Source organism: Mustela lutreola, chromosome X (genome assembly GCF_030435805.1).
Source record: "Mustela lutreola isolate mMusLut2 chromosome X, mMusLut2.pri, whole genome shotgun sequence".
NCBI lineage: Eukaryota > Metazoa > Chordata > Mammalia > Carnivora > Mustelidae > Mustela > Mustela lutreola.
In genome coordinates this window covers 47023259-47035503 of record NC_081308.1, presented here as the reverse complement: position 1 = coordinate 47035503, position 12245 = coordinate 47023259, and the positions used below count along the sequence as shown (strand labels likewise).

The 12245-nt window shown below is 38.6% G+C and overlaps 1 protein-coding gene across 5 annotated transcripts in view; it reads left to right on the top strand.

Moving 5' to 3' along the window:
• PHF8 (PHD finger protein 8) overlaps nucleotides 1-12245 on the top strand; it is a 100259-nt gene that overhangs the window by 22987 nt on the left and 65027 nt on the right. For all 5 annotated transcript variants that reach the window (XM_059156420.1, XM_059156421.1, XM_059156419.1 and 2 more), the window contains exons 5-8: nucleotides 2829-2989; nucleotides 3613-3754; nucleotides 5313-5499; nucleotides 8519-8681. In XM_059156420.1, the coding sequence (XP_059012403.1) occupies nucleotides 2829-2989; nucleotides 3613-3754; nucleotides 5313-5499; nucleotides 8519-8681 (653 nt within the window). The remainder of the gene's footprint in view (nucleotides 1-2828; nucleotides 2990-3612; nucleotides 3755-5312; nucleotides 5500-8518; nucleotides 8682-12245) is intronic.

Sequence of the window (12245 nt, the reverse complement as noted above, 5' to 3'; positions counted from 1 at the left end):
CTCCCCCACCCCCCAGCAACCCTCAGTTTGTTTCATGAGATTTAGAGTCCCTTATGGTTTATCTCCCTCCTGATCCCATCTTGTTTCGTTTTTCCCTTCCCTACCCCCTACAACCCCCCGCCATGCCTCTCAAATTCCTTATAGCAGAGAGATCATATGATAATTGTCTTTCTCGGATTGACTTATTTTGCTCAGCATACTACCCTCTAGTTCCATCCATGTCACTGCAAATGGCAAGATTTCGTTTGTTTTGATGGTTGCATAGTATTCCACTATATATATATATACATATATATATATGTATATGCATATATATATATATGCACACACATACACCACATCTTCTTTATCCATTCATCTGTTGATGGACATCTAGGTTCTTATCCATTCATCTGTTGATGGACATCTAGGTTCTTTCCATAGTCTGGCTATTGTGGACATTGCTGCTATAAATATTCAGGTGCACAGAAGGTACATATATTTTTGTGCTTTTATAAGTCATCTTTATTTCTTTTTCTGGTTACTGCCTGCTTATGTCATTTGACAATTTTTCTATTGGGTTACTGCCCATTTTTACTGATTTATAATAGCTTTTCTTGCACAAAATTTTATTTAAGCATGTATTTATTGTTGAAGTATAATTAACATAGAGTCTTTTATTAGTTTTTCAACTATACGGTATAAATGATCAATTCTATGCATTACTCAATGATCATCATGATCCACATGAATGAAATCCTGTGGTATTTGTTTTTCTCTGGCTTGTTTCATTTAGTATTATGTCCTCTAGAACCATCCATGTTGCAGATGACAAGATCTCATTCTTTTTTATGGTTGAGTAATATTCCATTGTATGTGTATATGTACACCCACATCTTTATCCATTCATCTATGAATGGACATTTAGGTTGCTTCTCTGTATTAGCTATTGTAAATAATACTACAGTAAACAATGAGGTTATTAGACCCTAGACCTGTCAGAATGGCTAGAATAAAAAAGATAAGAAATAGCAAGTGTTGGAGAGGATGTGCAGAAAAAGGAACCCTTATGCACAGGTACAGCCACTGTGGTACAGCCACTGTGGAAAATTATAGAAATGTCCTATAATCCAGTAATTCTGCTACTTAGTATTTACCCAAAGAAGAGAAAAACACTCAAGATACATGCACCCCTAAGTTTCCTTGTAGGAAATTTTAATTTTTATGTAGTTAAATTTATTTATTGCTATTTTTTAATTACTACTGGGCCTTGTCTCTCCCATGTTTTTCTACTACTCTGTGACTTCATGTTTTTCAGTTTAATCTTAGATCCATTTAGAATTATGTAAAGAGTGAGATACACATTGAGCTTAATATTTTTCCAGATGTTTGTTCCAATGCAACTTGGCCAAATAGTCTATCTCCAGCATGATTTCTAGTTTTCTAGTTAACTAAGTATATGTATTGAGAAGGTGCTTGTAAAAATCAAAAACAATTTTAATTTTATTTTAATTCTAATATAGTTAACATACAGTGTTATATTAGTTTCAGGTATACAATATAGAGTGATTCAACAATTCTATACATTACTCAGTGCTCATCATGATAAGTGTAGTCTTAATTTTTATCACCTATTTCACCTATCCCCCCACCTACTTCCCTTCTGGTAACCATCAGTTTGCTCTTTATAGTTAAGAGTCTGTTTTTTGGTTTGTCTCTTTATTTTTCCTTTGTTTTGTTTCTTAAATTCTACATATGAGTGAAATCATATGGTATTTGTCTTTCTCTGACTCATTTATTTGCTTATCACTATACTTTGTAGTTCCATCCATGTCATTGCAAATGGTGAGATTTCATTCCTTTTTATGGCTGAATAATACACATTGTGTATGTGTATTTGTGTGTATGTGCATATGTACACCACATCTTCTTTATTCATTTATCTATTATTAACTATTGAACACTTGGGCTGTTTCCATTATTTGGCTATTGTAAATATTACTGCAATAAACATAGAGCTGCATATATCCTTTTGAATTAGGGTTTTCGTATTCTTTGGGTAAATACCCAGTAGTGTGACTACTGGATCTTATGACAGTTTTATTTTATTTTTTGAGGCATCTCCATGCTGTTTTCCACAGTGGCTGTCCCAGTTTGCATTCGTACCAACAGTGCATGAGAGTTCCTGTTTGTCCACATTATCGCCAACACTTGTTTCTTGTTTTTGATTTTAGCCTTTCTGATAAGTGTAAGGTGATTGCTCACTGTAGTTTGGATTTGCATTTCCCTGGTGATGAATGATGTTGAACATCTTTTCATGTGTCTGTTGGCTATCTCTGTGTCTTCTTTGAAGAAGTGTCTGTTCATGTCTTCTGACCATTTTTTAATTGTATCACTTGTGTTTTTTTTGTGTTGAGTTGTGTAAGTTCTTTATATGTTTTGGATACTAACCCTTTATTGGATATGTCATCCAAAAATCAGTCTTTTCTCTTTATTTGCCAGTGTTTTAAATGAATGATGCTGCTCTGGGTTAGAGTGAATTAGCTAAATTTGCAGATACATCTTTACTTTCTGGACAGGCTGTTGGCTGATTTCTTTTTTTGGCATTCAGAGAAGAGTACCCTATTGACAATATATCCTAAGTTTAGCTCCTCACCTCTTCCAATGACCAGGCTTCTTGCCTAGGATAGGTCATTTCTTCCCTGGCAAATGAGGTGTATGACATTAGCTTCTACCCCACATTAAGGTCCACTAAGGAAGGCCCCACTCTTTGGGTTAATAGCAGCATCAAGTGAGGCCTTCTGTGGCAGAGCCTCTGGGGCTCAGGCTTTCTCTCATGTGGCCCACAGCTCAGATGAAGTGATTCTGAAGCCCACTGGAAGTCAGCTGACCGTGGAATTCCTGGAAGAGAATAGCTTCAGTGTGCCCATCCTAGTCTTGAAGAAGGATGGATTGGGGATGACACTGCCCTCTCCATCATTCACTGTGAGGGATGTGGAACACTATGTTGGTAAGCATCATGGATCCTCTTAACTGTGACATTGTTTATTCTCATCAAGTCCCATGACCCTTCCCCTCCAGTCTTCTTTTACATTTCTTTTCTAGCCATCTTGGGAATCTGAGGCAAAGGGATTTACCCAGAGTCATTCTTTGGTAAAACTAGAACCAAAATCCTGCTTTTCTTTTCCTTTTCCTCCTTGTAGGCCACAAACACCCAGGCTGAGCCCCATTTTTTTTTTTTTAACCTGGAGAATTCCAGGTATCATGGTGGTCTCTTTTCTGTTGAGACGAGAAAGCCTTTGACTTTTGACCTCATGTGCCAGTTGTCTCCTGGCCATGACTTTTTGGGGATAGCAAGAGAAGTGAAGAAATAGGGCCCAGGCACATGGATTGTACTGTAAGTGATGCTGTATGTCAGGCTGTTCTGTTGCTGTAGCAAACCTGGACCCAGCATGTAGATCTAAGGAGAGTGTGAGGGATTTCTACCCCTACCTCTAAAACATGCACACACAAATGCAGTGTGTCTGAGGTGAGAAGTTTTGCGTGCCAGTCCATTGTAGAGACAGGTGAGGAGGGGAGGGAGGCTTCCCTGGTCCAAGGCCACTTGGTACAGAACCCATCTCTTTATTCCAGGTTCTGACAAAGAGATTGATGTGATTGATGTGACCCGCCAGGCCGACTGCAAGATGAAGCTCGGTGATTTTGTGAAATATTATTACAGTGGAAAGAGAGAGAAAGTCCTCAATGTCATTAGTTTGGAATTCTCTGATACCAGGTAGGAAGGGCAGGGGTAAGTAAAAAACAAACAAAGTCCTTGGAACTTGTGATATACTGAGAATAAGTGTTCCTTTCCCTTCCTCTTGGTAGTTTCTTCCTTTGGGATGATGAGCTGGTTTATACTTTCTAGGGTAGATGATCACATTATAACAACCAAATTGTGTTTCTCTTCTAAAGTTTCTAGCGTTAGATAGAGTATGCAGTAACTATTTTAGTTAATTTTTGTCTCCTTCAAGAGCTAGAGCAGCTTTCTTAGACCTTGTTTTTGGTATTTTGATTGTGGCATGGTCACTGTTTAACTCTCAGGATAGGCCCTCTGTCCCTGGAAATAGATTTACTGAATTAACCCCAAGTAGTTTCTCTAAGGATAAGGTTTCTTAGATTTAAAAGAAAAAAAAAAGCTGATAACCTTTAAATGATTCTATGTGGACTCATGCACTCAGTAGATATATGGTGTAGTCTTCTCTGTGCTCAGAACTGTGGGAGTTCCCAAAGTATTATATAACATATCCATTTGTACTTAGAAAGCTTACTGTCTGATTACTTTTTTTTCAAGATTTTATTTATTTATTTATTTGACAGGATCACAAGTAGGCAGAGAGGCAGGCAGAGAGAGAGAGGAGGAAGCAGGCTCCCTGCTGAGCAGAGAGCCCAATGCGGGGCTCAATCCCAGGACCCTGAGATCATGACCTGAGCTGGAAGGCAGAGGCTTTAACCCACTGAGCCACAGGAAGTTGCAAAAAAACACACAGGGAGGTCCTGTGTATTCTTCAGCCAGTTTCTATCAATGGCAACATCTTACATAACTATAGTACAATATTAAAACCCTTGCTGTTGGTTTTAACATACAAATTTAAAAACCTGAGGATTTAAAAAAAACTATGGTTGTTTATACCTCACTTCATCTTGAAAGACTATTTGAAGTGGCTTACAGAGATACATAGGGAAAAAATGGAAAAATTGGAACAAAAGGAAAATAAAGGGTAAATAGGATGCATCTGGAGGGTAATCTGCACACAAAATATGTGTATGAGTGTCTGGATAGTTGGTAGAGAAGGACTGTAGAGTTTTCAGTAAATTTCCTGAAGGTCAGGACAAGGAAGGAAGTGCAGTATTATAAGGTTTGTGGTTTTTACATAAGACAAAACAACCAGGTATTTGGGAGAGGTACTTCTTTACCTGAAACTGAGCCTTTGAGAAGTTTCTCTAATGGTTCCTCATAAAGACCCTATGAGATGGGGACAGTACAAAAACTGTTATTGACCAAGTACCAAGTGAGTGGGTCCAGGTTGGGAGAGTTATGAGCATTTAGTGGAGGAAATTATCTCCTTTAACTGGGGGATGCTGTGGAGCTAGGACTTAGGACTTCTGGAGCTGAGTGGAATGAGGATGCTGACCAGACTTACAGGAATAAGTGAGCTAGGTGCCCTTAGGGATTCTGCAGAAAGAACTTTTTTGTCTTACGTGACTCTCACTGGGATGGGGAACATTTTATTCAGGCTTTAACCTTTAATTCCCAATCAGCTGACATCTGCTTTCCATCCCTTCCTTGCTAGGCTTTCTAACCTTGTGGAGACTCCCAAGATTGTTCGGAAGCTGTCGTGGGTGGAGAACTTGTGGCCAGAGGAGTGTATATTTGAGAGGCCCAATGTGCAGAAGTATTGCCTCATGAGTGTGCGGGATAGCTATACAGACTTTCACATTGACTTTGGTGGCACCTCGGTCTGGTACCATGTGCTCAAGGTAGGAACGAATGTGACTTCTAGAGGCAGCCTGGCCTTGAACCTCCCTCTTTGTGTCAGGTGGTAGCACAAAATAGGCCGCTAAGGTCTACCCATCTCCCAGATTGTTTGGTGACATCTCCATATAACTGCTCTCTTGGGGTTGGGCACTTAGTGGATATGCCATATAAACTGTGTCTACAGTTTTGATGCTTAACATTTTTTTTTATCCGAAAGAAGTTATTGCCTTTATTTTTTAACCTTCTTTTTTGTTAATTTAAATTTTTTTATTTTTATAAACATATAATATATTTTTATCCCCAGGGGTACAGGTCTGTGAATCGCCAGGTTTACCCACTTCACAGCACTCACCATAGCACATACCCTGCCCGATGTCCATAACCCCACCCCCCTTCTCCCAACCCTGCTCCCCCAAGCAACCCTCAGTTTGTTTTGTGAGATTAAGAGTCACTTATGGCTTGTCCCCGCCCAATCCCATCTTGTTTCATTTATTCTTCTACCCCCTTAACCCCTAATGTTGCATCTCCACTTCCTCACATCAGGGAGATCATATGATAGTCCTTCTCCAATTGACTTATTTCGTTAAGCATGATACCCTCCAGTTCCATCCACGTTGTCGCAAATGGCAAGATTTCATTTCTTTTGATGGCTGCATAGTATTCCATTGTGTATATATACCACATCTTCTTTATCCATTCATCTGTTGATGGACATCTAGGTTCTTTCCATAGTTTGGCTATTGTGGACATTGCTGCTATAAACCCTCCTACACTGTTGGTTGGAATGCAAGCTGGTACAATCACTCTGGAAAACAGCATGGAGGTTCCTCAAAATGTTGAAAATAGAACTGCCCTATGACCCAGCAATTGCACTACTGGGTATTTACCCTAAAGATACAAATGTAGTGATCCAAAGGGGCATGTGCACCCAAATGTTTATAGCAGCAATGCTTAACATTTTTTTAATAACCTAAGGTTTTCTCTGACTATTAATCTTAATTGAACCAATCCATACTCCTATGACTGTGTATGGAAATGTCCATATTTACTGTAGAAATTCTTGGTAACATGAGAAACTTCCCCTCCCCCTTACTATCTTTATTGAGATATAATTTATACACCATAAAATTAGTCTATTCCAGGTGTATAGTTTGCTGAGTTTTGACAGTCATATGTAGACACATAACTGCCATTACCGTCAGATAGAGCATATATAACAGGTCTTTATTTTATAAAAGATTTTATTTATTTATTTGACAGAGAGAGATCACAAGTAGGCAGAGACACAGGCAGAGAGAGAGAGAGGAGGAGGAGGAAGCAGGCTCCCTGCTGAGCAGAGAGCCTGATATGGGGCTCGATCCCAGGACCCTAAGATCATGACCTGAGCCAAAGGTACAGGCTTTAACCCACTGAGCCACCCAGGCACCCCTATAACAAGTCTTTTTTAATGTCAGTGTTCCTATGGGTAGTTTCCTATTTAGTGGTTGTAAAATTTTTGTAATTAGCATATGGATTGTTAGTGACTATGAAGGACTTTTGAGGTCTGGAAAATAATTTTGATTCTTCCACCATCATGCTATTTAATTTTCTTAACAGAAATGCCAAGGAAAGAGTCAAAAACTTGGATGTGGCTATTGTCCAAATGATTGTGAATCCTAAACTAGTTGTTTCTACTGGCTTAGCATGAAATTGGAGAATGTAGATCACTGTTACTCAAATGTTAGGTTTAACTTTTTTCTTTTATTTATTTGAGAGAGAGAGAGCAAGCACAAGTGGGAGGGGCAGAGGAAGAGGGAGAGAGAATCTCAAGCAGACTTCTGTGCTGAGCATGGAGCCTGATGTGGGGCTTGGTCTCATGACCATGAGTGTCATTACCTGAGCCAAAACCAAGAGTTGGACGCTTAACTGACTGTGCCACCCAGGTGCCCCTCTTTTATTTTAAAATAATTTTTATAGAAATACATATATATTTTATATATAAAATAGTTTTCATAGAAAAATTGCAGAGTGGTAGGAAGAATTTCTGTGTGCCCTTCACTTAGATTTCCTAATGTTACCATTTCATTATATTCTTCCTCTGAAGTAAACATAATAAATAATAAAATAGTTCCCTCTATATATTTTTTTCTGAAACATTTGAGAATAGTTACAGACATGGTTTCTCTTTATCTTGTAATCAGTGTGTATTTCTTGAAAATAAGAGCATTCTCTTTTATATAACCACAGTATAGTTACAAAATCAAGAAATTAATGTTGATATATGTATAATACTATTATCTACTCTACTGATCTGATTCAAATTTTTCCAATTTTACAGTAGATAATTTCTAGTGTTGTTGCTTTTCTACACTGGAATTTATTATCATGAAACACCAGTTAAACTAATCAAGTGTCAGTTGGGGATGTTTTTGTACTAGTGGGCTTTTGTTTCTTTTCTGCCAAATAATCTATCTGGTGATTGTCCAGGCAGAACATAATTAGGAAATAAAATGTTCTTCCAACAGATAATCGCCTAACATATAATCTTCTAGAAGTCCTTTGGCAATTACTGAACTTTTAAACATTTATTAGCTTTGATTGCAGGTGTGAGAAGGAACACTCTTTGTAAATGGCATTTAAAGGCAAATTCAATTTTCTTTTCATCAGTAATGTGGCCTTAAATTCTCTTAGGGCTACTAGTATTGATCTACTCATCTATAGAGGCCATTTCTCATTTGGCCTGGTTGCATCTAAAATAGGATCTTTTGGTGTACATTTGTCCTAAGCCGAACAATTTTGTTTGAGATGCCCTTTCCAAGTCGTTTTGTCAATCTTATAGAAGCTTAAAAATACAGAGTTCAAAAGGACCTTTTAAAGTTTTTCAAATCCACGTGAAAATGATTCTTGGATGGGTTTGGAAAAGAATTCTGTCATGTTACATGGTCTTGGAGCATGAGAAAGAGAATATCCTTTCGGAGATCCTGTGGAATATTTTTCTGGAAAACCTGATATTTTTGGCACTTCAACCTCTTTTTGTTTCAGGGTGAGAAGATCTTCTACCTGATCCGCCCAACAAATGCCAACCTGACTCTCTTTGAGTGCTGGAGCAGCTCCTCTAACCAGAACGAGATGTTCTTTGGGGACCAGGTGGACAAGTGCTATAAGTGTTCCGTGAAGCAAGGACAGACACTTTTCATTCCTACAGGTCTTCCGTGGGCCCCTCTGGGAGGGTTTCAGAAGGGCGAGAAGTGGAAGGGCGGTTGTGGCACCAGAGTCAGCCCCTTTCCATGATGTATTGATCTGATTATGTGGGATATCCCTCTCATATCAACTGGTAACTCAGACTGGACCACAGGAAAATTCACATGATGGCCAGTGGGCATCATGGTCATTTCATGAAGCTGCAAATGGGAAGGTCTAGGAAGAGGTTGATGGACTCCCTTGCACTAGACTGATGTCAGCTTGGTGGACAGAGAGAGAATAGGTCTTTCCACCCCATGACTCTAGGGATAGTGACTGGAGGCTGGCATTGCAGTCTATAAATCGGAATGACTTGGGTCATATATATTTCAAAACAATATATGCCTAGGCTTCACCTCTTGAATTATGAATTTGTAGGTCTGGGGTGGGATTTGAGTTTTTGTTTTGAAAAAGTGCCCCCGGTTGTCTCAATTTGGGGAAGTTGACATTTTTACCATGTTGAGTCTTCCATGAACCCAGTATGTCTTTCCATTTATTTAGATTTTCCTTGATTTATTAATTTTCATTCTTTGCTTTCAGAATTAATGTTTAATTTTCTCAAAACTTTGGTAGAATTCTCTAGTGCAGTCACATGGATCTGGAGATTTTTTTTTAGGAAGTTTTTATTTTTTTATTTTTATTTTATTTTTTTTTAAAGATTTTATTTATTTATTTGACAGGCAGAGATTACAAGTAGGCTGAGAGGCAGGCAGAGAGAGAGAAGGAGGAAGCAGGCTCCCCGCTGAGCAGAGAGCCCGATGCGGGGCTCGATCCCAGAACCCTGGGATCATGACCTGAGCCGAAGGCAGAGGCCTTAACCTACTGAGCCACCCAGGCGCCCCAGGAAGTTTTTATTAACATTCAATTTCCTTAAACTTTAGCAGGCTATTCAAATTATCTGTTTCATACTGGGTGAGCTATGATAGTTGTGTTTTCAAGGAATTGGTCCATATTATCTAAGTTGTCAAATTTATGAATGTATACAGTTGTTCATAATATTTCCTTACTATCTTTTTGATGTCTTCCAAGTCTTTAGTGATATCCTCTGCTTCATTCCTGATACTAGTTATTTGTGCCTTCTCTTACTCTGTGTCAGTCTTGATGGAGGTTTGCCAATTTTTCAAACTTTTTAAAGAGCCACTTTCTGTTTCAACAGTTTTTTCTGTTGTCTTTTTATTCAGTTTCATTGATTTCTGCTTTTATCTTTGTTTTTCCTTCCTTCTGCTTGCTGGGGGTATATTTTGCTCCTTTCTCCAGTCTTGAGACAGGAACTTAGATTAGTGATTTTAGATTTCCCTCTTTTCTAGTGTAAGCATTTAGTGCTATAAATTTCCTCCTCAGCACTGATTGAACTGTGTCACATATTTTGATATGTTGTGTTTTCATTTTCATTTAGCTAAATGTATTTTTAGAAAAATTGGGATGTAATTCACACACCGTAAAACTTTACCATGTTACGAACACCTTTAAGCATTGGACTCTTGATTTTGGCTCAGGTCATGATCTCAGCGTCATAAGCTCTGAGTTGGGCTCTGTGCTTAGCAGGGAGTCTGCTTAAGATTCTCTCTCCCCTTTCCCTCTGCCCCTCCCTGTTAGCTTTGCCTGTGCGCGCGCTCTCTCTCTCTCTCTCTCTCTCTCTCTCAAATTAATAAATCTTTAGGGGTACCTGGGTGGCTCAGTTGAGCATCTTCCTTCAGCTCAGATTGTGATTCCAGGGTTTTGGGATCAGATCCCACATCAGACTTCTTGCTCAGCAGGGAGCCTACTTCTCCCTCTGCCTGATGCTCCCTCTGCCTTTGCTCTCTCTCTTTCTCTCTCTTACAGATAAATAAATACAATCTTTTAAAAAAAATAAATCTTTGGGCACCTGGATGGCTCGGTTGTTAAGGATATGCCTTCAGCTGATCCCAGGCTCCTGGGATTGAGCCCTGCATTGGGCTCCCTGCTCCACGGGAAACCTGCTTCTCCCTCTACCACTCCCCCTGCTTGTCTCTCTCTCTGTCAAATAAATAAATAATATCTTTTAAAAAATAAATAAATAATAAATAAATAAATCTTTAAAAAAACCTTACCACTGGGTGCCTGGGTGGCTCAATCAGATAAGTGTCTGCTCAGGTCATGACCCCAGGGTCCTGGGATTGAGCCCCACATCAGGCTCCCTACTCAGTGGGGAGCCTGCTTCTCTGAACTCTATCTGCTGCTCCTATTGCTTGTGTTCTCTCACTCTCTCTCTCTGTCTCTCAAATAAATAAATAAAATCTTAAAAAAAGAAAAAAACTTACCATGTTAAAGGGTGCAGTTCAGTTTTGTTTTTTTAGAGAGGGAGAGTGAGAGAAGAAGGGGTTGCAGAGAGAGAATCTGAAGCAGGCCTGGCACAGAGTGTAGAACCCTACACAGGGCTCGATCTCACAACCCTGAGATCATGACCTGAGCCGAAATCACAAGTCAGACACCTAACCAACTGAGACACCTGGGTGCCTCAGTGCCATTCAGTTTTTTAAACAAGGTTGTGTAACCATCACCACTGTCTAATACCAGAAAATTTTCATCACTTCAAAAAGAAATCCTGTGCCCATTAGCAGTTACCCCTCATTCCTTCCACTCCTTCTCCCACCCCTGTCAACCACTTTTGTCCATTCTTTGTATATGGATTTGCCTGTTCTGCATATTTGTCATTCAATATGTGGTCTTTTATACCTGGCTTTTTCACTCAACAAAATATTTTTTTAGCAAAATATTTTTAAGATTCATCCATATTAAAAAAAAAAAGATTCATCCATGTGTTAGCATTTGTCAGTACTTATTCTTTAAATGGCCGAATAATATTCCACTGTGTGGATATACCACATTTTGTTTATCCTTTCATCATCTTAATAGATATTTGGGTTTTCATTTTTTGAATATACTGAATAATGCTACTATGAACAATCATGTACGAGTTTTTGTGTTAATGTATATTTTCTTTTCTCTTGGGAACATACCTAAGAAAAGAATTGCTGTTAACTCTTGTGTTTTAACTTCTTCAGGAAATGCCAAATTGTTTCCTAAAGCACCCCCACCATTATAGGGTCTCAATTTTTCCACATCCTCCCCAACACTTGTTCTTTTCTGTCTTTGTGATTATAACCATCCTAGTGCATGTGAAGTGTTTCCATAATGACTGTTAATGTTAAACATTTTTTCATGTGCTTATTGGATATTTGTGTATCTTTTTATGGAGGAGTATGAATTCAAAACTGTTACCCAGGTAACAGGGTAACAGGTAATTTGTTTTTTTAATTGTTGAGTTGTAAGAGTTCTTTATATATTTTGGTCATTAGACTTTGTCGGATATGTGATATGAAAATATTTTCTCTCTTGTCACTTTGGTGAGAGTGTCCTATGAAGAACGAAAGTCCAGTTTATCTACTTTTTTCTTTATTTGCTTGTGCTTTTGGTGTCATATATAGGAAACCATTGCCTAATTCATAATTTAAGGTCATGAAGATTTACACTTATATTTTCTGCTAAGAGTTTTGTAGTTCTGATT